At 31.8% G+C, this 27,632-nt stretch overlaps 1 protein-coding gene across 1 annotated transcript; it reads right to left on the bottom strand.

Annotated features, from left to right (window-relative positions):
* Positions 1–5,305: 5,305 nt before the first annotated feature.
* Positions 5,306–27,632, bottom strand: LOC148617485 (uncharacterized). Its single transcript, XM_088585199.1, has 7 exons — positions 27,492–27,632; positions 20,094–20,211; positions 18,847–18,982; positions 17,450–17,530; positions 14,816–14,860; positions 12,541–12,573; positions 5,306–9,053 (listed from the first exon to the last, which is right to left on the bottom strand). Exons 3-7 carry the CDS (start codon positions 18,953–18,955, stop codon positions 8,617–8,619), a joined length of 705 nt encoding a protein of 234 aa, XP_088441325.1. The 5' UTR covers positions 18,956–18,982; positions 20,094–20,211; positions 27,492–27,632; the 3' UTR covers positions 5,306–8,616.

Here is a 27,632-nt window from a genome sequence, read left to right as displayed (position 1 = left end):
TATGTTTACAAAAAGGGCAATAATTTCGATAAAGAATTCTATACACGCACAAACTTACAAACATAAGGGTGACTCAACCCCCGAAACCGTCCTCATGTATCCGTCACTATTCCGTGAATTTCAGAATCGCAGCATTAATGAAATGGAGCAATAAAAGCAAACAATCAAGAAAAAAACACAAACACAAAAAGTCTGAATCAATCTAACAAAAAAAACTGCAGACAGGTTGGTTCAAAACAGTCAAAACAAATTCAGTGCACATATTTTTATTGCGGTTATCGCCTAGACTAAGTACGTGACAGGGGAAGGAGGTGGCAAATAGAATTAAAAAGAACTTTGCTGATTAGGTGGCATAGTAATTTTAATATGCAATTCAAAATTTCTCAAGAACAGTACGTGTAAATCTGCGGTCTGGTCTGCTATTTGTAATAATCCTTCTTTTTGGCTTTTTGGTCATGCTTGAAGAAACTTAGTGTCATTTCGAAATTACACTCCTTGAGACGTTTAGGTTCCCCACACGCACGATACCTAAACGCACACTAAACGCTCACCAAACGCACGATAGACGAACCATGAAAAATGATAATATTAACAAATACTGACGAAAGAAAAAAATAGAAAATCGCGAATTCATGAAAATATATAAATTAATCTATATACGCAAGGCAACTGTAATCATACTCAAAGACTTCGGCAATTATATGTTATTGTACGCGTCTCTGGAACTAGGCGCCCACGGCAGAAACTAAGCGCCTTTACAGCACACAAAGGCGTCCAAGTGAAACTATGTTTAGCTTGTGCTATTACTTATCAACTGAGAAATAGTTTAAGCTATATGGAGGGTACATGGATCTAAGGGCAGAGTTGATTTCAAAGATTTCGGCTCAAGTTTGATTAATTTTTTCGACGGTGTCGACCTAGATTTCGCTACACTGAATTTCGACTTGAATATTTTGAAAATGGAAAAAGTAAACAAGTAGTTTGTATTTCAGTTATGCAGAATATCGGAGAGTTTTGTGAGCATTCACTTGGATGTTCCATGCAAACCTACAACAATTTAACCTGAATGTTACGCAAACTGGCACACTGCAACGATGCCGCGTGCATTTTTGTACGATATTTTGGCCATGTCCATGTTATGATAATAGAGCTCCAGGACCTTAAAAGAGTATGGCATGTGTTTCCTGTCCCAGACAGGATTGTTGAAATTATACTCTACGACTTTTGCGTTTATGTTAATGTACGCATCTCTGGAACTAGATGCCCAGAATCTACTAGTAAGCGCTTTTACATGACACATAGGTGTCTATGGAATAATTAACTTGCAGCACTTGAGCTTTAAAGCTTATCAACTGAGAAATGTGGGTAGTTGAGAGGGACATGTATATATATATATAAGGATATGATTTATTCCAATAATTGTGGGTTAAATTTTGAATGATTAAACAGACAGTTTCAACCTGACAATTTAGAAACTGGGAAAGGCACACTAATAGTTTGTGGTACAATTATGCAGAGTGTCGGAGAGTTTTTTTGTTACTTCGCCTAGGTGTTCCATTTAAACTGATTTCCAACCTGAATATTACGCAAACCGGTGCTCAGTTACAATGCATCATGAATTTTGTGTGTCTTGTTTTTTTTAATGTCCTTGGTCATCAGAATGGGCATTTTAAAAATAAAACAAAGAGTTTAATATTAACCATTTACAAGGATATGCTTGTGTTTAGATATGTTTGAATTTGACCCCCGTAATCCTTCTATCCAACATTTTGGCAATTTTTGAGGCGTAAAAATTCATGCAAACGGCCAATATAAATTGATTCAGTACATGAGTACTTTGACTATAGTATATTATAAAAACAAATCCTTAGTTTATGCAATAAATAAGATTAACACATCAATTAACATTTTCATAGGATAGTTTTACGAATTAAATTTTTATTTCTTTCAGTTATTATAAAAAAAAATTGTTCTCCTAATCAAATTGATGTATATGTGCATATTTAATTACACCCTGTGACAGTTCAAGGTTCGTGAATTTTCTAAAAATTGAATTCTTGACTTTTATCTTAAGACATAACTTTAAACAGAAGAGTATTATGTCTTTCAGTGTAAGTAATTGTAAGAGTCAGACAAAATGGGAAAAATCAGAAACATGCATGTCAATATCCCACAAATCTGACAATGTTATATCACCAAAGGATATTTCCTCTACGCGAAAAAAACCCATTATTTGATCTCTGCATCACTGGCATTGTTCAGATATTTTTCGATAAGATGTTAGAGAAATTAGGTTTTTAGCAGAGTTATCTGCCCTTTGAAATGTTCATTTTCAGTGCATTTCAATTAAATTTATAACTCAACGCACCAACATGATTTGTATAGAAATATTGTCTTTTTTCATTGATTCTGATGTTGCAAATAGTCAAATTACACTATCAAAATGGTGTTTTTTTTCCATACCGTGTTTCACCTACTGCATGCCTGATTCTTACAGCGACAGACATTTAATTATTCCTCAAATTGTCCTTTATGTTTCCCTGCTGTCTGACGGTAACTATCACACATGAGACATATACTTTGTTCAAAAGCATTTAAAAATTCAAAATTTCTACAACAGATCATGGTTGAAAGTGGTCACATCATTAACAAAGATCAGTAAGTATTGTCAAAGGTGTGTAAATAGTAAGCTGTACAATCGAATTTTGTGTGAATGAACAATTGCACTATAAAATATCCACGTTGGTACTCGAGTTTTAATACGTATGAATCTAATCCCTTTTGTTGGGATACGGCACTGCATGGAGATATTTTTTTTGTTTTGACCACCGGGTAAAAAATATCTCCAGCGCCGAATCCCAAAAGAGATTAGTTTGAATCAACCCAACAATTTAGTTGGCTATTTATATTAGACTTATAGTTCAGAAGTAGGAAGACTTATTCATTTCAAATTCACAGGATATTGCTGTGTAGTACAATGTACTTGATATGTGAACGACTAGCTAGGTCGAGAGAAAAAGTGCATATGCACTGAAGATTGAAAAACTAAATACTGAAAAAAAATTATGTACACAGGTGTAAAATGGGATTTACCAAGAAGTGCAGGGATCAGTGTATATTAGATACATAGATATAATATAAAGTCCCTGAAAAGTGTATATAAAGCTCCTGCATGGATTGACTCCATCGTTATTCTTGGTATGCTGTCAAAGTTAACTCTAAAACTACTCCTACAATGTAAGCGGTTGGAATTCCGTTCCTCCATATATACCCCCATTTTAGGATGGCACCAAGTAAAAAATAGCTTGCCAGACAACCTCCAGCACTGCTGGAGTAACTCTAAAACAAGACCAATTATTCTTGCGGTCTTGACTATCCTAACGGATCTCCCACGACCGCCCCTTAAGTATTCTGTAAGTAAATATGTTAGTATGACATAAGACAGAAGAACTCAGAGTATGTCCTACTAGTGGCTGGACTACTCTGTTGACGCTCTGCTCTACTCCCAGACCCAATGTATCTGGGAGTACGCCAACGTGTAAAGTGCAGACCAATTACCCGACTGGTGGTTAATACGGTCTTGACTATACTTGCGGATCTCGCATGCACGATCGCCCCTTGCGGGATTGTGTTAGTAGTGGGAGGTAGCGAAGCCCAGCCTTCGGGGTACCTGACCGAAGAACTCAGTCAGGGTATATCATACTAGCGGCTGGGCTGCTCTGTTGATGCTCTGGCCGACTCCCAGACCCCACGTGGATCCGAGAGCATTTCCCCACTCTAACTATTTGGGAGTATGTCAACGTGTAGAGCGCAGACCAATCATGACGAATGATAGTATATACCTAAACACAGTGGGCATGTTTATAGACCAAAGATTAAATAAATTAATTTAATAGATAATAGTAAAAATATGGATATATTTTCTGGTTACCTATATGGAAACCAACAAGGCCATGTTCAGATTAGAAATAAAATGCTTTGTGGACTGCAGCTAGATACGCACACACAGGTCAAACCGGAAATACGGACTAAAATGGAAACTTGATACAGCACTGAATTCGATTCTTATTAAATATTAGACACACCATATATAAAAATAAAAAAGAAGCTTACACAAAACAAGATATGCACACTTTTCATAAAAATTGCTTGAAGGGTTTTGAAGTTATTGTACAATTGTGGGAAATCCCACCTTTTTCTGAATAAAGTTAAAAAAAACTGACGATCAGAAATTCATAACAATTAAAGATCGAGGAAGCTACCACCAATAGTGATAAACTTATTTCTAATGTTTCATGAAAATGGGTGCAACAACTAATGAGTTATAGTTAGAAAATGAAATCCCTTCTTAAAATCAATGAAGCCCCATAATTCTAAACATAAGATTTGAAATTTACGAAAATTGAAAAGGAGCTTACATCAATATAAAGTAGAAATACTGTGAGCAAGCTAACAAAGAAAATATCCCTTCTTCAAAAGCAGCGAAATATATATATATATATATATATATATATATATATATATATATATATATATATATATATATATATATATATGTATATGTATATGTATATAATCTGTTAGTTTATTATATCCCTTTGGAGTCTCCCAACAGTCCTTTATGAAGTTTTAACATGTAAAACGCTTTAGTTTTATCCTCCCCTTTGGAATGTTCTTATAGTAACTATGTTTTTTTTCATGCACAACTACATATGAGGCCGAACCTTCAAGTGAAGTTTCAACATAATCCCTTCAGCAGTTTAGAGGAGTTGCACTGATGATGTTTTAACATGATAAAAGCTTAAATTGGATTATCCCCTTTTGAGTGCTCCAGCAGTACGCAGGGTATCAAACCTTCCTGTAAAAGTTCATCAAAATCCATTGAGTGGTTTAGGAAGAGTTGGGCTGACAAAAATGTAGACAGATAAGTAGAAAGGACAGACAGTGGATGGGGTTATTCCTATATACCTCTTTGTTTGCAGGGTATAATAACAATTTAACAACATTTCAATGATATTGCTGCAAGAGTTTTACAGTATAACAGGTAGTCTATTTACATAAAATCCCAACACTTTTGTAAGAAAAAAGTTCCATAACTCAAAATCAAAAAAGGGGATATTTTTAAAAATCAAAAGGGTGTTTTTGAGTAAATGAACAAAATGTGAACGACTGACAAACTGACGGAAACCAATATACCATTATACATTCTGCCTACCACAGAAAACAGGCATATAAAAAATGACTGCTGCATAGTGAGGCTATTGCTACTCAAGAAACTAGGCATAAATATATTTCGATAACACGATGATGACTATAGTTATAATTATGTAAAGCATAACATCTAAAAATGATAAAAAATATATATAACATATACTGACTTTTCAAACAAAATATTTGTAGGATTAACCTCATGATTATTCACAATACAGAAAAGTCAGGGATTGTAGAGCTTTCAGAAAAAAAAATATGACTACTTGACAGAATAAAGTGTAGTAACCATATCCAAAATGCATGAAATTCCTTTAATTTTGTTTTAAATTCCTCACGGTCCAGCTTGATTCATCTGCAAAGGTCAAACCAGATTTTGACCAGATAGAAGTGTTCACAGCCCTTTAAATCTTGCAGTGAAATGTAAGAAATAAGTTGAAAAAAATACTCATTTCTGACCACTTTTTGGCCCTCATATCTAAAAGTTAAGGCCAATAACCCTTTACATATATCAAAACCTTCCTGTTGTGGTATGGAAGATAGTAGCATAATTCCATGGAGATTCATACATTTTTCCTTAAGTAATTCCCAGAAAACCAGAAAAAAAATGTTTGTTTTTGGCCTCAATTCCTTCATGAATAAAACAATCAACCCATAAAATCAATCCAAGCATTGCTTTGGTGGTATGGAACCTTGTGATACAATTTCAAAGAGATCCATACACATGCATTTAAGTTAAGTAAAATGCTTGCTTCTGGTTCCTTTTTCAATCTTTATTCATAGACTTTACGGATTATAATCTAAACCATCAAAACCTTCTTTTTGTGGTATGGAAACTTATAGTACAATTTTATGAAGATCCATAAACTTTTACTCTTGCAATTGCTTGCATAGAATCTAAAAAAAACTAAATGGCCCTTTATGGCCACTAATTCCAAAACGTTTCAGAAAGTACCCGGAAAACAAAAAATAAATCCGAGTTTGGCCTTTGTGGTACTGAACATTGTGATACAACACCTTAAAGATCTATATGCTTATACTTGAGCAATATAGTTAACTTTAATGAATTCTTGTTTTGGCCCCTAATTCCCAAATGGTTGGGACCTGAACCTCCAAAATTAATACTAACCTACTTTTGTAACTTGGCACAAAATTATGCATGACCCAGCAACTAATATTCAAGATAAATAAACAAAACAAAGCATCGACACAGATGACAATGTGGAAGACAACAGCACCATACTATTCTACAACTGTAAATGTAAATTGTAGCATCACAATGGCACAATAAATTATTAAGAACATACATGTATAAGGAAAACTTAATGGGTACAATACAAATAGCACATTGCAAAAAAATTATTATAGAGATTTTGACCATTCCTTTTTAAATTGTTCTATTCTTTAATTTTCATATCATTTCATTTCATAAAATAGCTGATGTCACAAATTTTAAAATTTAATCTTTATATAATATTTTATGTTTCATATTTAGCTTTTGGCTTTATCAGGCTTTATCTAGCTTTAAAAACTAGTCCTTCCCTCTGTCCCTCAACAATTTTTCTGAACACAACATTCAAAACTATATATATGTATATGTATATGGCTACAATTCTGTATACTTCTTTTTAACCATATATATTTACTTTAAAATTGCAGATAATGCTTCTATCACTGTGAAAAATCAATCCCAATAAAATGCTTTGCAAGGATAATGCAGCTTGATATGACCACATAAATAGAGCCTTGTACAATTGAGGCAACTATAGACACACCATTCAAGCTTGATACAGCTCTGAATTTTGATTGCAATTAAATATTTGATACAGGAAAATCAATCCCAGCTTTCCTTTGGTGCAATGGCACTTTGTTGTACAATTTCAAAGAGTATGGCACCTTCTGGTGCAATTTTAAAGAGATCCCTACACTTTTATCACAAGTAACTTTCTGGACACCAAATGTATATGGATGACTACAATGACCATGATACCAATTTACGAACATATGTTAAACTACAGAAGTATTTGGTACAAAGCCAAAATTTTGGGTTTTTTTGTTGTTGCTATAAGATACAGATGTAAAAGGAATAACAAAGGATAACCAATATATAAAAATCATCGTTATTACCATCACAGTCAAATTATAATGCATATCTTACATCATGAATCTATAAATAGTCATATCTGTTACATGTACCTAAAAATAAGCATTGTTAATAAGACTATAAAATGCAGCAAGGCCTTCCTGACTTATTCAATATTCTATAACAAACAAATACTTATAGTATCACACAAAATAAATCAAGTTCCATATTCCAGCCTTAAACATTTGTCAGGTTTTTTTTATCATACAAACATCCAAAAGTTTTCACTAATTAATTCAGAAATATGGCTGGAAAGTGACCAAAAAGTACAAAATTGACAGAATATCTGGAATTCGGTAAACTTCAAGCAATTCTTTAGTCCTTACAATGCAAAAATTATCACAAGTCTCTATGTTTTCTCATGTGTTAAAGATCCAGGTCTCCCAACTCACATACAAATCTTTTAACATTATATGATTAAATTACAATTGTATTTTTAGACCCTTTATCACCCTTTTGGTATACAATTATTTTTTGAATTTAGATATTCCCATACATTCTAATGCTGCAGCTGAATGGTAACTCCTTGAAACTTGTGTACAGCATATCAACATTTTCAATATATATGATTGGTATTTTTGTATTTAAATTAACAATACATAGTAAAGACAATAAAAGATAGAGAGTAATCTGTTTTAGCTGCCTCAAATCATCAGTAATCTGCTACCTGATTATGTTACATTACATGAGACTTCAGAAGAGCAGAAGATTCCAATACTTGCTAGATCAGAACTTTACCTGCTGGACTTATAACATTTAATCAATCTACTGGTAATTAAAATTAGACCTATCAATTGTTCTATTCAGTGAGTGCATCACATAATTGAAAAGTATAATTTTAATTCACCCTTTTGTGGTAAGTTGATGAGCACGCTCATTATAGACTTCAGCGAGGTAGGGCTTGGGTAGAACAAAAGAATTTTCCTTGCAGAATTGAATATTGAGCAGGCTCTGAGCATGCTTATCGACAATCCCACAATTAGAACAAATGGATCTACTAGATTGACATTTAATAAACAGTGTATTTTATGCTTTGATTATTTTGGTTATTTCTATTATTAAATATTTATATCTTGAATGCATAGTAACTTTGCCAACTATCTTCAAAAGAGTCTTAAAGTACACAAAGAAATCTCAGGCCACTAAATAAGAGCTCAACTGGCTTTGGTGACACATACAAATATGCAACTAATTTTCGAATAATGAATAAATGGATGTTTATCATGAAAAATGATGTAATTGTATGAAGGCAATATCTACATGTATTAAAAAAGCAAATACATTCTCCGCCCATTTGTAATAAGTTTCTGAAATTTTTTACAAAAACCATCTCTGTTCCCCTCTAGGTATTCAAAATACTTTAATGCTTCTAGTCCGCAGAGTGATTGCAAATTCACTCCACATTCCACTTCAACAGGTATGAGGCGATTATACTTTTCCTCTTCAGTAATAGTTTCTTTTAAATGAATGTCCTTAAAAAACAGTTCTAGTCTATCATTTTTTAAATTGTTGGTCATGAAAACCAACAGGAATCTGGATTGTTCAAAGATCTGCTCTGAACCTCCAAAAATAGATTGTCCTGGTGAAACCATCTCATCTCTTGATTGGAACTTTAACTTCAAATCAGGAAACTCTCTTTCCATGTTTGCGATAAATTGTAAAACTATTGCATTGTCTTCAGATGCATGTAAAATTACACCGTCTGAAAAAAAGATTCTTGTAAATACTTGAAGAAAAAGGTATTTTTCCAATTATATGTTTAGTGCATGGTCAATTAAAACAACAAAAAACTAGAGGCTACCAAGAGCCCAAATAACTCACCTGGTTTAATAGCATTTAAGAGTAATCAAGGGAACCAAGTTTCTAGCGAAAATCAAAAGAATGTAACCAAGGGACAAAGACCAAACATGGAAAACAGACATACACACAACAAAGAACATAAAATAACAAAAATAATATGTACAAAGCAACAAAAATAAATGACTCCACTATAAAACTCAGGGAGCATAGACATGGTGCACTGATAGGGTAAGCGTCCTATGCTTTTTTAGAAACACCCGCTGTGCTGCTCATAAAAAGTCAATGCAGGGGTAAAAAGTTGAATACGTGCAAAACCTAAAAATGGGTCAAGCACATTTGACTAAATTTGCACAGATGATATTTGTCATTATACTGAACATTTAAACATTAATTATCATTTTACTTATGTTAACAAAATAATATGCTAAAAGTGCAAAAAATCATTAAAAAATGCAATCAACAGATTTTTTTCCAAATTTGCACTAATCATAGATCTTTGCATACTTTTACATATATATTTTTTTGAAATTACCTTACTGCTATTGTTTAGTTAAAAACAGGCCAACACAGAGAAAATGACACTTTCTGGGACCATAATTCCAAGAGGTGTCAACAGATTTTTCTGAAATTGGCACAAAAAATATATATTGAAATACTTAACATTCAATCAATTCACAATTATAATCAATCTGACAAGAGGCAAAAACTGCCAAAAGAGTTAAATTAGCAAAAAAGGCAATAAATATTTATAATTATAATTGAAATTTTCAGGAAAAATAAATCTTTTTGAGCCAAAGAACCTCAGATTTCTTCTATCTGTTATGGGTTTTGAGATATAAACAAAATTATAAGGTTATACCCCTATGTTCTATTTTTTGTAACGGCAACCATGTTTTCTTGGCAAGGGAACACACATTTTCGCGAGAAGATAATGCCAAGGATGATTGTCACCAAGTTTTATCAAATTCTATTCAGTGGTTTCAGAGGAAAAGATTTTTAAAGAAAAGTTAACAAAGGAAGATGACAGACAACAACGACTACAACAAAGATGACAATGAAAGCCAAGTGATAATAAAAGTTCACATGGCCTTTTAGTACCCAATTAAATATATTCAGATCACTATGTGTGTCGTAAGTCTCCTTCTAGTTTCATTTTCCTTTCTGAAATTTACGATGCAGAATGTTTTGAAACCCGAAGAATGGTTTGTATTTTATTGTTTACTTCCAAGATCTAGAAACAATGCATTACAATGCAGTCTTCTACTATAATTATTTGTTTGGAATGTTTCCAAAATGTCTTATCCCAGATTGGCTAATGAAATTATTATTTTTCTTATAAGGTTTTTAAGCTGGTCTTCCGAATTGACACCTTTTGTTTTTTTAATAATTAAATATGTCTGACAATATGGACAAAGGGGATATTGGTGTGGAAACAAATAATGAAGTGTTGGATTGAGCAATAGAATAAAACACATGGTTAAAGATTGTTGTCAAAACATAGTCTTTCAAAATTAAAGTAATAAATTCAATACAGTTAGAACACTGTTTGACATTCTGGTAAAAAAAACCTCTGATTTATACTAATTCAGGTTAAGATTTTACCTTCAGTGGCAGATCCAGGATCCCCCCTTAGAAAATTAAAATTTTTAAAAATTATTGAAAAATTGTTCAAGATACCCACAGAATGCAGGATTTGAGGTAATTTATTTAAATATTTCTTGGGGGAGCATGCCCCCAAACCCCCTAGCAAATTTGGATCAATTCATGATCCTCACCATTGAAATCATCACAATTTTTCTTTGCTCCCCCCCCCTTACCTGAAACTATGGATCCACCACTGACCTTTAGACACTTTGGGAATAACCCTCAATTTGTAATTAGATGTTCTGGGAATTAAAGGTCTATTGGGGTAAAATTTACATTTAGACATTCTGGAATTAGACATTTTGGGCTATAACAATATATACCCATATTATGTAATATGGGGCTTAACCAATTATTGTAATGGTGTTTGAACCAATAAATATTTAGTATCAGTATTTCTGTTCTATGCTTTTCTCAAGGAGTTACATATAAAAATCTTTTGCTTTTCTTAACATTTTTTTAATGAAGGACTAGATATTTGTCAATTATATTGTTGATGTTTTGCTTTTAATAATGAACTCAATGCTATGTTAATGACGAATCAAATGTGCATTTGAATGGTAGTCAAGGACTCACTCTCATGAAACCACGAGATTTACATACCCTATAAATACACTCTTTATGTTTCTGTCCAAAACACACTTACCTACTACTGGATAAAGAGGGATTTTAAATTAGGTGTAAGGCCAAGGTTGTATTTACAATATCGGCACATATGACTCCAGCAGCAGATTGCCTAGTACTGGCAAACTTGTTCTTTGAGTGAACAGTTCAAAATATTAACAAAATACATATAAAATAGCAAGCACTGTGAGTTATCATAAGTATTGAGTGGTACCCACTTGCAATACTTAAAATGTTTACCCCTTAAATGGGATTATCCTTTTGCAAGGGTCTGTTGATAATAATCTTGCTACATGCATACTACTTATGAAGCCAAACCTTCATTTAAAGTTTCATCTTAGTCTACTGAAAGTTTTGCTATGACAAATTTTAACTCCTTTGAAAGTATTTTTTAATTGGATTAACTCCCTTTGCAAAAATTTAAGAATGATTATCTAACTGCATTAACATCTATATATGCCCAAGCATCCAACAATGATATGTGTGAAAATGCTTTTTATTCATGGGTTTCAATTTTTGTGGTTTGTTCAAACGTCATTAATTACTGGATGTAATTTGCAAATTAATGAATTTTAGTTAAGTCTTTTAAAAATTTAGACAGAAATTTTACATTTCTTTGTGAATTTGAATTCAAAGTTTACTGAAGAATACTACTATCTTGCTTCATGCATATCTATAGGTACATACAATACCAAACCTCAAAAAGTTACAAGAAATATCTACCTCAATTTCACAAAGACTTTAAGAAGAAGACCATGGCTGCTATATTTCAATAGCAAAAACAAGTTTTAAAAAATGTTAAAAGTCAAAGGACATCTAGTGACAAGGTTTAAACCAATTAATTTGAAAACACATGTAGATATAGCTCTGTAGCTGCTTCATTACATATTTTTATCACCATATCAATAGAATAAGCATCTTTCTCATCATTTTTTTATTGGTAGTAATAAATGCCAAGGTGATTCCAATATACCACCCACTTGTTGTGTATAATAATAGTCCCGATAATGGGAACCAAAAATTTCTAAGAATCAAAACAAACAGTACACATATCACTTTTTAATGTTTTTGCAAGATTTGAACTGAGAACCAAGAAACTTAAAATAGCCTAATTATCTCACCAATGATTGGTTCTGTCACATCAAAATCTACTTCTGAAAAACAAAAACAAGCATTCTGAGAGTATTGCAAAATAATACATAGTCCCATACCGGCTGTTTATATATTGACCCAAATACTACCTTGGATCATCAAGTATAAATGACAAACTGAGGAAATGGCCATGATTTTGAATAGAAGAAGGGATATGGACAAAGACAAGAAAGATGTTCGAATCCATTTAACAGGTGCAGATTTGCAAAGTTTGTTGCACAGACAATTGGACAAATTAGGTTTCAAATTACGGTTGACTGATTTCTCAAAAAAAGAACTCAATATCTAAGTCTTAAAAAAAGTGTAAAACTGAAATTTTGGTATAGCACGTAAAACTGAAAGTTGGTGCCTTTGGAAAAAATCAGCACAGCTGAACAAAATGTAAACTTGATCTGTAACTCATCAGGGTAGACTAACATAGAAAAAAATTAGCTCAATATCTGCAAGCCTTCAGAAAAAAGATTTGGAAAACTTAAATATCAGACAATTTTTCAAAGTTCAAGGGCCATAACTCATAAACTTGATCTGTAACTCATCAAGGTAGACTCGCATACCAAAAAATCAGCTCAATATCTGCATGGTTTAGAAATAAAGTGCGAAAAACTTTTTCCAGACAAACAAATGGATGGACAGACAGAAGGAACGCAAATCTTAAATCCTCTTCCGCTTAAGCCTGTAGGGGTCTAAAAAGTTAAATGTACATTCTACTACTTGCATTGGAGTCCAAAGAAGGGGCCTCATCCCATCATGTGATATCTCAAATATCTAGCTGTCAAAGACCAAATCATAGAGAAAAAGGTTTTATAATTTGTGAAATTAGAATATTGCAAAATATCAACTCATACTATTAATTTCAGAGGCTTGTTTGTAAAGATGTTGAAATTACTGTAAACGTAATTCGGTCAAGTGAACATATTCATGGGTATCAATTTTCGCAGTTTCAAAAAATGATTAGCGTGATAAAGTAATAAAAATAAATTTTGCATGTACTATTTTTCATGGTTTTCTGTCCACTGCGAAAACAGCAAAAATTAGTACAATATATAACATAAGTTGATATTTTGTGATATTCAACTTTCACTCATTATGAAACCTATATATGTATATTAACTGATCTTCAGGCTAAAAAGAGCATTTTTATACTGAAATGTTTATCAGAATCACAAGCAGTATGGTTGTTCACTTAATCAATAAACTCAACAGCTTAGATTGAATAGGCATGGAATATTTGCACACATGCAACAAACATTTCAATCAATCAAATTACCATGTTTGTAGTCTCAAAGCCTTTGTAGTGTATAATTTGAGAGTCAGTGATTAAACTCTACAAGATAAAGTGCTGCACAGTCTCCCAAAAATATCCCTGTCCTAACCAAGCTTGTCTTTGTACTTCAAATGAATACTATGATAAAATATGCTCAAATAGACCAAAAAACATGCCTGCACAGTATGTGTGTGTTCTGACATAGCAGTAATAGACCAACAGAGAATTCACTCATTTTTTGTATGAAAAAAGTCCTGTAGCTTGAAAAATTAAAATTGGAAAGTAGCTCACATTGATAAAAAAGAAACATTCCCAAAAGTTTCATGAAAATTAGTTTAAGTATTAATGATCTGAATGATGAAAGTATGGACAGACAGGAAATGGTATACCACAATACATGTACATCTTGCCTAGAAAAACAGTTAATGCTTTTCAGAAATATATGTGGCATAATACATGAATTCAAACTTGTCATTTTGCTCCGAATAACCCCAGATTTGTCTCCGAAAAACCTTTCTATGTCAATGAAAAAACAATGTAGTTTTAATTTGTGAGGACATTAACCTTTAAGTTGAATGAGAATTCAGTACGAAAACAACAGGAAAATGTATCATTTTTGTCAATGGCGTCCACAAGTGTAAATACATCTATTGAAGTAGACATTTATATGTCAATGACGTCCACAAGTGTAAATACATCTATTGAAGTAGACATTTATATGTCAATGGCGTCCACAAGTGTAAATACATCTATTGAAGTAGACATTTATATGTCAATGGCGTCCGCAAGTGTAAATACGTCTACTGAAGTAGACATTTATATGTCAATGACGTCCGCAAGTGTAAATACGTCTACTGAAGTAGACATTTATATGTCAATGGCGTCCACAAGTGTAAATACGTCTATTGAAGTACACATTTATATGTCAATGGCGTCCACAAGTGTAAATACATCTATTGAAGTAGACATTTATATCATACCTAAGTCATTTGAACATAAACTATTTCTCTCTTTCTTGCTAATAACTGAAATATAAGAAAAACTAAATGTATTCTGATTAATAAATTTGTTTAAAAATTGTATTAATATGTGCATTATGCAATAAACTAACAGATAATAGAAGAAAATTTCTATGCCATAAGTAGAATAACTACAAACGCTCACACAAAAAATGTCCCTATGACAGTTATGTCAAGAAGGTATGCAAATTATTCCTTGTATTCCATTTGACACTAACAGTTTAAATACAAATTTAAATTTGACATTTTGATGTAAGATGCATAAAAGGTTTCACATGTTGTTGTACTAGGCATGCACCTACTCATTGGTATCAGACACCACCCAAAATCACTAATGTATGCCTTATCTATAAAATAAACACAGACCAAAATGGAAATCAATCAATCTATTTGGAGATGTGATTTTTTTTTTTACAAATTTCAAACAGACAAAGGGATTCCAATATACTGCCCACTTGTTGAATAGGTGTATAATTAACACAGAATAGTCATGATAAGGCTAGTGGGAGCCATAAATTTCTACGAAACAAATATCAAAATAGTTGCATGTTTTATCATGCTAGGTATACCCACACTCTAACAGGAAAGAGTAATCAAGGAAACCAAGATTCTAGTGGAAATCAAAAAAATGTAATCAAGGGACAACATGGAAAACAGACAAACACAACAAAGAACATAAAATAACCAAAATAACACATACAAAGCAACAAAAGCAAACGAGCAACTCGGACTCCACTAAAAACTAGAGGCATGGACCAGGTGCACAGGTAGGGTAAGTTGATATAGGAAGTTAATAATACAAATCAACTGAAACTTATTATTTATGCCCTACCAATATAAAGCCACATTCAATTTTTAAAATCAATCTGTTCAGTTAGAGTCAAGATTTTTGTGACAAAAAGTTTCTCTGTCAATTCATTTAGTGAAAAAAAAAGGTTAAGTTCAACAAAAACAGGACTTTGATATTGGACAGCAACCCAATCCCATACAATTTATGTCCCATCCACCAAATTTTAAATCAATCCAACCATTAGGACTGCGATAATTGTAACAAAATTTTAACTTATATGAGGGGACTTCAAAACTGCCGGCCAGATTAAGATAAGTTTTTGGTTTATAAAGGGTTCAATTTAGTCAAGTTTCACTGTATAACATCAAAGCAGAATAACCACAACATTGAACATTTGGTATCAGTCTTGTATTACATATTCCTGAGCGGGTGTACGTCACAACATAAAAAATATAGTGCACTTCTTTTTTGCCTTATCCTGTTTTTGTTTCTTGGCAAACAACTATCATTTTTCATCACAAGTACAGGGTAAATATCAATCGATGACACAAAAAAATTGTTTTTGAGAAAAAAAGTATTTTCATGAAAAATAATGCTTCAGAAAAGGGGTCTATTTTATGAACTCAAAATTAAAGTGAAAGTAGAAAAAGTCTATTTTTAGTTTTACCTGTCCTGGTGTACCAAAGTTCGTGCCTTTTTTTTCTAAAATGGACCTAAAAATTATTTTTGACATTTCCTTAATTGAAAACATGGTCAAGAGTTAGATTAAAACTCCTTGTCTATTTTTAAAAAAATCATGAAAATTTAAGGTATACAATAGAAGCCTATGGGGCAAAGAATACAAGACTGAGACCATTTTTTAAAAAAATATGTAAATTGATTCAATAAAACTTTCACTTATGTAGCATTTCTAAGGACATGTGAAAAAATAATTTCCTGCAAAGAAAATAGGGTGAGTCCACGAAGATCGGACAGAAAAGTAGTCTTGAACTATAAATAGCCATTTTCCCTACTTTCACTTTCGTTTGCACTCACCAAACCAACCTTTTCAGTGGAACATTTTTATGATATTATATTAGATTTTCTTTTAGTGCATTTTCTTTTTGCCTCTCTACAAACTAATGTTTTGTCAAAAGATTTTAACAGTGACTTATAAAATGGAGTGAACCTTACACTGTAAGATGAAGAACTTTTTAAAAAGAAAATCTATGTTTGTTTGTTTGTTGGGGTTTATCATCCAACAAACAAACAAACATAGATTTTCTTTTAAAAAAGTTCTTTGTCTTACAGTGTGATGTTTGCTCTATTTTATAAGTCACTGTTCATATCTTTTGACAAAACATTAGTTTGTAGAGAGGCAAAAAGAAAATGCGCTATATTTTTATAGCATCCATGTTTTGACGTACACCCGCTCAGGGATATGCAATATGATACTGGTACCTGATATTACAAGCACAATTATCTCCCCTGGTACATAATACAAGCACAATTGTCTCCCCTGGTAACGTCAAATGCACTTTCCAATGTGGAGGTTGCCACAGGGAATTCAATTTCTTTTTGACAGCAAGCAGGTGTTTATAAGTTCACAAACATAATAGAAGCTGACCTTCATTTGGTAACCAAGAAATATCCATTCTGACAATGTAAATATTGTGTTGTTGGATTACTATATGAAACACCTATACCAAGCCTTAAACCAAATGTAAGCATTTTCAAAGAAAAGTGGAACAATCTTTTCAGATGAAGAGACAATATAACTACTCTGTCTGAGCAGTGGTAAAGTAAAATATATAAATTGTGCAAACCTGGTTTTATATTATCTTCTTTTCCTGCAAATCCATCGCCATTACCTAATGCTTCATTTCTGTTGTTATTTCTGTTTTTCACTGCAGAAGAAACTTGATTTAAACAATGAACATCAATGCCCCTTAAAAAATCAAGACTCTGCCACAGAGTTACTGCAAACCCGATGCAAACTTGCAGCCATCTTGATGTAATAAATTTTTTATGAAATTTCTCGAAACCAATCCACTAAGGTTAATGTGGCAAATAATTTGTACCATATATATAAATGCATGTGAGCATCTTAATAATTTCTGTGAATATGGAGTATTCTTTGGACCTGCATGCATTTGAATATCTTAGCAATGCATATACCTTCAGACTGGCTTCATTATATAAAATATAAAAAAAAATTACTTAAATGAAAAGTATTCCTTGGATACAATTATATTCAGCCTTAAAATTTCCAACAGTTTTCCTTATTGCAAGAAAACATGTCTACCTCCAAATCACAAATGATTTGTACAACATCTTTAGATTGCATTAAATCAGCTTTTTAGGTCACATGATTTGGTTTTCAGTTTCTGGCCCATTTCTGTCACACTTTTAGACAAAATGCCTTAATACATTAATTTCTCTGGCACTTGTATGGCTCTTTTAATAGGCATTGTAAAAATCTGTACCACAAGTTTGCCAGTAGTGGCACAGTCCTGCACACTAAAAAAATCTGGCACATTTATATAGTTGCTGTAAATGATACGCTGCAATTTTTTCATTTTCATTAGGAGCTGTAATGAGCTAAAATCATGTGTACTAAATATCCATCTTCAAATTGAAAACTTATTGTATTATTCCCATAGTATGATAATGTAAATTTTGTTATTCTTTACTGGCAATGATCAGGGGTGATTCCATAGATTTTTAAAAGGGGGTGGTGGGAGTTTCCAAAGTGGTTAAAAAAGTGTTTGTTCAATCAACCAGAACCGAAGAAAAATAAGTTATCAAAATGACTGTAGAGGTACAAATATATTAATTTTAAGGTACAATAGTTTTTGGATAAATAAGCATAAAAAATAGTAACCCTTTAATTTAGTTTTTACATCACAAAACACTTGATTATTTCATAATGGTAAAAACATTTTACAGACATATAATGGTACCATACTGTCGTCATCAGTTTGCTCAAAGTGAACATAGTTCAACATGCTACGGTTTTACCATGCTGCAATCAACAAAGCTCTTAATTTTTCAAAACAGTGAAAAATTGATAACCCAAAATATATTCATTTCACAGACTCAAAAAAAAAAAATTGACATCAGTGAATAATTATGTTTATAGTACTCTAACTTGGTTAAAATTGATCCCCCAATTTAAGCAAAACATTAATTTTCATAAGTTATACTTCAATTCACAAAGTACCTGTCTGTTTTTTCAGAATGTACCATGTTCCAATACCACCAGCTCCAGCACTTACACATGCAACCAGACCTACACCTATCACAAGCTCTTTGCTCAAAGCTTTTCCCATTCTGTTCCAATGTAATTACTTTGGTCCCTGAAAATGAAACTGATATTTCTCAGGTAGGTATAAGGAATTTATAAGACAATAGTTCAAGTTCCATAAAATTATATTTTGTGTTGCCATTTTGACAATTGTAAATGGTGTAGTGTCTTTTTCAGAAAACATTTATTTTTGTTTGGGTTAAGTCGTTTTTGTTTAACACAAAAATATGGCAGTTACTTTATTCAGAGGGTAGACTAAATTTTTTAGTGAATAACGGGGCTGGATACTGATGTATAACAAATATACCGCTTTACCTGTAAGCAGTTTCATTCAGACAACCTCAACAGTTCATACAAAAATAGGCCTAAAATAGGGCAATGGTCATTGAACATGCCATCATTTAGATTTGGAATTTATTTGGGGATTTAGAATACAAGATAACATGTACTTGTAAAACTAACCCCTACTGAGGAGGTAAGTCATGACATCATATGACTAAGGGGGTTTGTTATGATATCATATGACTAAGGCAATAAGTCATGACATCATATGACTATGGGGGTTTGTTATGACATCATATGACTAAGGCAATAAGTCCTGACATCACATGACTAAGGCAATAAGTCATGACATCATATGACTTAGGCAATAAGTCATTACATCATATGACTAAGGGGGTTAGTGTATCTTTTTGCCTTTACTGCCTTTAATATATGTTTAACTAACCTAATCCCTTAGCAATGAAGGCATGACTATCCCCTTAGTTTGGGCTATTTATTTAAATCATATTTTATATATTATATAGATACATGTAGCAGTGATTTATCAAATGTTTCCTGTTTAAAAAATTTAGATAATTCATACTGTGAAATAATTTCCATTATTTCACCTTCAGGCTTTATCCCACCAAATTAGATCACAACAGGAATACCAATCTGGTGATCATAAGATTTAAAATTCATGTTGGAAATAGCAATAAATTATGGAGCAATTTAACTTGTCTCTGAACTTGTAGCAAAAGTTCCCCAAACTCATTAAATCTAGGTGTACCTCGGCACTTGAGACCATATTCACTTTTACCAATTAAATATCATATCATAAACTCTTTCAACAGTGGAAATAAAAGAAATTCTGGGTAAAAAAAATTAAGAACAAGACTTACCTTGGATGCAATCTACACATGAATGTGTCTTATTTTGTCAGCTGGTATATATCTAACTCTGAGACACATATAAATATTTTCATATTCTTGTGTATCTAGACTTTAACTTTCTGTAACTCTGGAATTAAAAGATTTTAATTTAGCCAATGAAGTGCAGTATAAGATGGTAATTAACTACTTAAATTTTTTTTTTTATTTGTATATCACAAAGACCAAAATCTGATTTATTGTTATTTTTAATTTAAACATTGCTTGCAAAATATATGCTGTATTTTCTACATATATTGAATCAACGACTTTCCTACTCCTAACAATCTCCTTCATCAGCATCTATATAAAAAACGAAGTAGACTTGTTTTACAAATCATGTAAATAGGTTTGGGGTGAGGGATTTTAGGGGGTCTACTTATTGTATTAGTATAGGTTTATACAGTCAAAATTTCATATTTGTATCTATATTTGCGTTACTATTTATGTTTTAGTCACTGATATATTTGCTCCCATTCAAAGCCAGTGATAATAAATGCACATGACTTTTTAACCAATGAATGGTTATTAAATTTCTGCAGGAGTTTTTTTTCATTTAACAATTCCAAGGTTACTACAGATTTCACGGGAGAAACTGATTATCCTTATGCCTATTCTTGATCTGAATTATTCCTCTAATCTATAATATAAAATTAATATTTTAAAATGCTTAGTATAGCTGAAGTTCACATGCTAAAAATTTTTAATTTTACTGCTTTGACAGGGTATGACATTAAAGGTTGTCCTGTAGCCCGGAACAAGTGAAACTACAGACAAGTAAAAGTTAAGTTATACTTGCCCTGAGGACAACCAATTTTCATTCATTTTTCAACATTCATTTACTAATTTTCAAATTGGGACAGTGAAATTTTCATGCAGCAACTTGCCTTATAGGACAAGGTTCATAAAATGTTTATGTCATACCCTGCTTGAGTGGAGAAATAAAACTGAAGAATAATCTCTCTCTATATAATATATAATATGAAAGTACTCTAATCAGTGCATACCAATTTTCGTGAATTAGGGAAGATATAAAAGTTTGTAGATTCTTAAATTTGTGGTATTGAGGTTTTTACTATACACATCAATAGGAATCTGCCTTTCATTGGGAACAAAATTTTTTTGTTTGCACAACCGACAAAAACCATGAAAATTGGTACCCCACAAACAATAGTACTTTCACAGTATAAAATTATCAGTAACTGAAGCATAGAAAGTAACCCAAATATTTCAATTACCTTTGCGTAAACTAGTCCATGGGCTGGGAGGGTCCACCGTGCACCCCCCACTCATCAACTTTATGGTGATTTTTAGGTACCTTTGTACCTCCCATTACCAAATCAATTTGTTGCCAAAGAATATTCCCCGGCTTCTTTTTCAGTATAAGCCTATATTTGTACCCCTCTGGGTCAAAAAGCCAAGATTTTTGTGACTCAATTGTTTGAGAGTCTTAGCCTTCCTGGGATAGCATGTGTAAATAACCTAAACAAATATTGGTATCATCGTATAGCTCGATGTCTCAGGTTTACAATAGTACCAAGAAAGTTGTGGTAACACTTAGGCTTTTGCAGTAAAATGTGAAAAATGTACCCCAACCCTGCCAAAAAATCGCTTAAATTGACATATTTTTCAATGTCAAAACCCCTAGAGTATTAATGCTTCAGTAAAAAATTACTTATTTGGTATTTTCTATCTAGTATTATCACAATTTACACTTCTGGGGTTCTTTTGATGAAATGAAAAGAATTTTTGTATCACGCTAGAATTCTAACAGATAGGCTTCTGGAACACGGTTATGTGGCTACAAGATTGAAGTCATCATTACAGAAGTTTTATGGTCATCATCATTAACTCGTGGATCATTATGGTGTATCCATCTGTGCCATGAAAACTGATTTGTTCAACGTGTCATAGTTTTCCTTTCCTCTTTTGTCTACCACAGACTTGATTTTTTTATGAGCAACTCGGCCGGTGTTTCTAGAAGAGCAGAGGACGCTTACCCTACCAGTGCACCTGGTCCATGCTCCCAGTTTTTTAATGGAGTCTGAGTTGCTCATTTGTTTTTGTTACTTAGTATGTATGATTTTAGTTACTTTATGTTCTTTTTTGTGTATGTGTATGTGTGTTTTCCATGTCTTGTCTTTGTGCCTGGATTACATTCTTTTGATTACTGCTATAACCTTGGTTCCCTTGATTACTCTTTAAATCCTTCAAAATCTTTCTTTTGTTGGGTAGACTCAATTAGTAAAGTTTCAAAGATAACCATACTCTTTTACTTGTGCTATTGTCCAGAAACCAGGATTTATTTGGCAAGATTTGGTCCCTAATTCCTTTATGTTTATCATCCCCAAAATCAATCCATAGCCTGACATAGGTAGCAAGGTAGTCTGAAACCTTATGATACAATTTCATAGAGATTCATACACATAATTATACATACAGGTTATATCAATTTTGAACTGCAAGAGAATTTTTTCCAGATTGTCCTCATTATTGCTTGAACTATCCGGCTTTCCAAAGTTTAAAAAAAAATCATCCTTTAACACATGAAACATGTTCATTGTATCAACTTTCTCTACGTAGATATAAGAAAGTTTATGTTAGGTTTAGAATGTGTTAAAATGTTTTTACATCTAATATATTTTCATTAAGAAATCTTCTCCCATTCTAAGGTGTACATCCAAGTATGTGGTTTCAATATTTGAAATTTCATACATGAATTGAAATAAAAGAGCTTTGCAGAGCACAGCATGATATGACCACAGCATGTTAAACTTTGTTTATTTGGGGCGTGGACACAATATTAGTTTTTGTTACACTTCAGAATGGTAATTACAGTTCATTATGGACACAACAAGTGGTTTGGACACGATATAGTGCAAATTTTATTAAAGAACCTTAGTGAGCACTCACAAATCCCACATGTCCCCATTTGGATACTCAAGTAAGTTTGTTTGTAAGAGAAATACATCTAAAAAAGGAATAAGAGTGTTTTTTAGGCTTTAGACCTTTATCTTCTAACTTAATTCTGTTACTCAGAATGGTTTTTTCAAACTCCAGACTGTGATTTCTTTGGGTTTTAGTTAATCAAGAGTAAATATCATTGTAGCGGAATGAAAGTTAAACTTGACCAGTAACTTATCATGGTGAAATTATATACCAAAAATCGTGTCAATATCTGCAAGCGTTTAGAAAAAAAGTCTGGAAAACTGATGATGGACTGACGGACTGATGGACAGACTGACAGACCAGTCAAAAACATTATACCCTTCGCAACTTAGTTGCGTGGGGTATAAAAATTTAATTAAAGGTGAAAAGATCTGCTGTAAAGAAGCCTCAGATCCATGTGAATAAAAAACATGAGGCACTAATTTTCATAAGGAATCCATTAGAAAAGATATTTCGTAATCATACCAAAAATGAATAACATGCTTTACAGGGCTTGATACGACTCCAGGTTTCGAACCCTGAACAGTCAAATTAATGAAATCCTTAACTTTTACTAAATTTATTGCATGGATTATTGGATACATGGGAAATGCTAGTTTCAAGCCCTTTTAGTTCCTAATTTAAAAAAGGTTCATATCTTAACCTAAAAAAGTAAATCCAATCATCCTTTGGTGGTATGGCACCTTGTAATCCAATTTCATAGAGATCCATTCATAAATAGTCCAATTATTGTCTTGAAATCATGAAAATGCTGGTTTCTGGTTCTAAAGTTAGATTACTTGTATTATTACGTTTTTTTTAAAGTGTCTATGGCAAGCCGTTGTAGAATTTATTACTTACTTATTAATATTAATAAATTAATTATTGATATCAATAAATTGTCATTAATTGAAATCAATAAGTTTAGTATATTCACACGTTAACAAAAAAATATATATATCAATAAATGATTTATCAACATGTTAATAATTAATAATTGATATCAATAAATTGTGTGATCAACACGTTAATAAATATTTATTAACACATTATTAAATCGTTTATTGATTTAAATAAATAGACAAATTATTATTGGTGGCTAAATCATGATCTGAAAAGTGTTTGTAATTGCTTATTTTAATGGATATTACCTGGCAGGCATAATCCGGTAATCTCGGAAAGATTTTCGCAGAGCGAAGCGACTTTATAAAAAGTATGGTTCATGTTTGTTCAGAACCCGATTGAAAATGGCGGAAACTCACTATAAAAAAGTTATGGATGAGAATATTGCCAGATTGAATAGGGAGATGCAAGCAAAGATGAAGCATCTGAGACTGAATAAACCGAAGGATTTCTGGAAAATTTTCCGCCGTAGAAGTGGAAGAGAGAATACTAATATTCCACTTGATGATTTATTTGAATTTTTTAAGGAACTTAATAGAAATAAAACTGATAGTCAACATGATTATATTATCGATAATGATATTGATATAGAAAATAATATGATTTTAAATGATATAATTACCAAAGACGAAATATGTAAAGCAGTGCAGTCTGCTAAAAATAATAAGTCATCTGGCGATGACGGTGTTATAAATGAATACATTGCTGCGTCTTTTAATGATTTGAGTGATATACTTGTATTGTTATTTAATTTGATCTTTGATACAGGTCACGTGCCTGAGGCATGGTTGACGGGTATAGTAATACCTATCTATAAGAACAAAGGGGATAAGTTGGATCCAAAGAATTATAGACCAGTTACTTTATTGTCATGTCTTGGTAAAATTTTTACTTCTATACTAAATACTAGAATGAACAAATTTATTGAAGATTTATCTTTATTACATGAAAATCAGGCTGGATTCAGAAGTGGCTACGCCACAACTGATCATATTTTTTCTTTATATGCTCTTTTCGAACTTATATCGATGAGAAGAAAGAAACTTCATTGTGCTTTTATCGATTTTGAAAAAGCCTTTGATTCTATTCACAGAAACTCTTTATTTTATAAATTGATTGGTAATAGTATAAGCGGAAAATTTTTGTGTATTATTCAGAATATGTATGATAATGTGAAATCATATATTAGACATAATAATGAATGTTCAGATATTTTCAAGTGCGAAATAGGGGTTAGACAAGGTGAAAATCTATCACCTGTCTTGTTTTCTTTATACTTAAATGATTTACAATCATATCTAGAATCCTGTAACGTGAAAGGTCTAGAATCTATCGAAAGAGATATTGAAAATGAGTTGATGATGTATGTCAAGATATTGTTATTGTTATATGCTGATGATTCTATTCTGTTATCTGAGTCTGGAGCAGATTTACAATTGATGTTAAATAACTTCTCAGACTATTGTGAGATATGGAAATTGAAGATAAATGTTGGTAAAATGAAAATTCTTATCTTTGGAAAAGGTAGACAAAGAGATGACGAAAAGTTTTATTTAAATGGCGAAGAATTAGAAAAAGTTACAAGCTATAAATACTTGGGCGTTTTCTTTGCTAGAAGTGGTTCTTTTCTTACCACTAGAAAGTTTTTAAAAGAACAAGCTATTAAAGCTATGTACAGCTTAATACAGAATTGTCGTAGAAATAATATATCTATTGAATGTCAACTAGAGATGTTTGACAGAGCTATATTACCTATATTACTTTATGGGTCAGAAATTTGGGGTTTTGAGAATATTGACTTATTAGAGCAAGTGCATCTGCGCTTTTGCAAGACTATACCCAGATTGAAGCTTTCTACACCAAATATTATTATATATGGGGAATTGGGAAGATTTCCACTATCATTGGCAGTTAAGATACGTATGGTTAAGTTTTGGTGCCGATTAGAGAGTAGAGAAGATAACAAATTCTCTTCAATTCTGTATAAGTTACTGTATATCAATTTTGCTAACTATGGATTTAATAGTAAATGGATAGTTTTTATGAAAAATATTTTTGATAGTTGTGGTATGTCAAATGTTTGGACATCACCAAATCAATTCAATCCAGAATGGATTGCAAAAAGTGTTGAATTGAGATTGAAAGATCAATTTAAACAAGATTGGTTTTCAGAAATTTCAAATTCATCAAAGTGTTATTGTTATAAGATATTCAAGACTGAATTATGTTTTGAAAATTATTTTTCAATTTTACCTCCTTATTTTATGCATTTATTATGTAGATTTAGATATGGGTCACATCGTTTGCCTGTCGAAACGGGTAGGTGGAGAAATACACCTAGAAATGAACGTTTGTGTACTTTATGTGAAAGTCATGACATTGGAGATGAATTTCATTACATTTTTGAGTGCAACTTCTTCAATGAAGAAAGAAGAAAATTTCTTTCAAATCACTTTCATACAAGGGTTAATGTATTAAAATATAACCAGTTGTTTAATTCTAAAGATGTTATTGTATTAACAAACTTGGCAAAATTTGTAAAAATAATTATGTCCAAGGTCGTACCTCCTGGTTAGATTATTTATACTCTGTATACACATGCATTGTAAATGTTTATGTAAAATATGTGAATTTTCTCTGTACTTTATGTATGAGAAATAAAGTATTCACTAAGGTATAAGATTTAATAACATGTTAATCAATATTTATTAACATCTCAATGATTTGTTAAATTTATTGATATCAATAAATGATTTATTAACATGTTTATAAATATTTATCAACATGTTACTAATTCATCTACTTATTGATATCAATAAATCATTTATGAACATTTTGATAAATATTTATTAATATCAATAAATGGGGAATAAATTCCAGGATGGCTTGCCATACTATTAAGTTCTGCAATGCATGCAACATTTGTTGCTTTGCTCTGTACCCCTGAAATTTCTTTGATGATAAACTTAATGTGTAAATGTTCAGATGGGTCTGTGTCTTTAAAATTACATTTAATAGGAGAGTTTGCAAATCTCATTAGTGGTGTCATATTCACTAATTTGCATATCATTAAGTATCAAATTGGTTGGCAAATAAACAACTAAATAAACAATTGACAATTTCATGATTACAATCAAAACTTTATAACTTTGTTATTTTATATCAAATTTTAGTTTTGTTAAATGTTTCATTTAGATAAAATAATTTATATTTTGTATGTGTTTTTGTAACTCTTTTACTTGAAAATAATTTTGAAATGATACTATGTATATAATTATTTAAAAAAGACTTATGCTCATATAGATCTTAAGTCTAACCACTGAATATTTATTTGAAACTTCCAATGAAGAAAACCAGAAGATTTTTTTCAATTATCTTAAAAAATGAAAAAGTTATGTCGATTTAAAATAGATGCCCCAATGCCACTCAATGCATTTTTTTTTTGCCAACCATGACAAGTGTTAAAGTGATGACATCACGAAGATCTCTCCTATTCCACATACTTTAATTAACGATTTATAGGCTAAAAAGAGCGAATACCTTCTGTATAATGACAGTTGTAAATAGCTTTATCATCTACTGTATTATGTGTTTATCTTTGGCTACATGCTAAAAGTTCAGAAGTTATTTCACCAGGGGTATTTTACGAATAAAAACCTACTTTCGTTTTCAACATTGACA

The sequence above is a fragment of the Perna viridis genome, chromosome 5 (assembly GCF_037379345.1).
Source record: "Perna viridis isolate PV_CMFRI_1.1 ecotype Kerala chromosome 5, ASM3737934v1, whole genome shotgun sequence".
Taxonomy (NCBI): Eukaryota; Metazoa; Mollusca; class Bivalvia; order Mytilida; family Mytilidae; genus Perna; species Perna viridis.
This window is presented reverse-complemented; position numbering and strand designations above follow the sequence as displayed.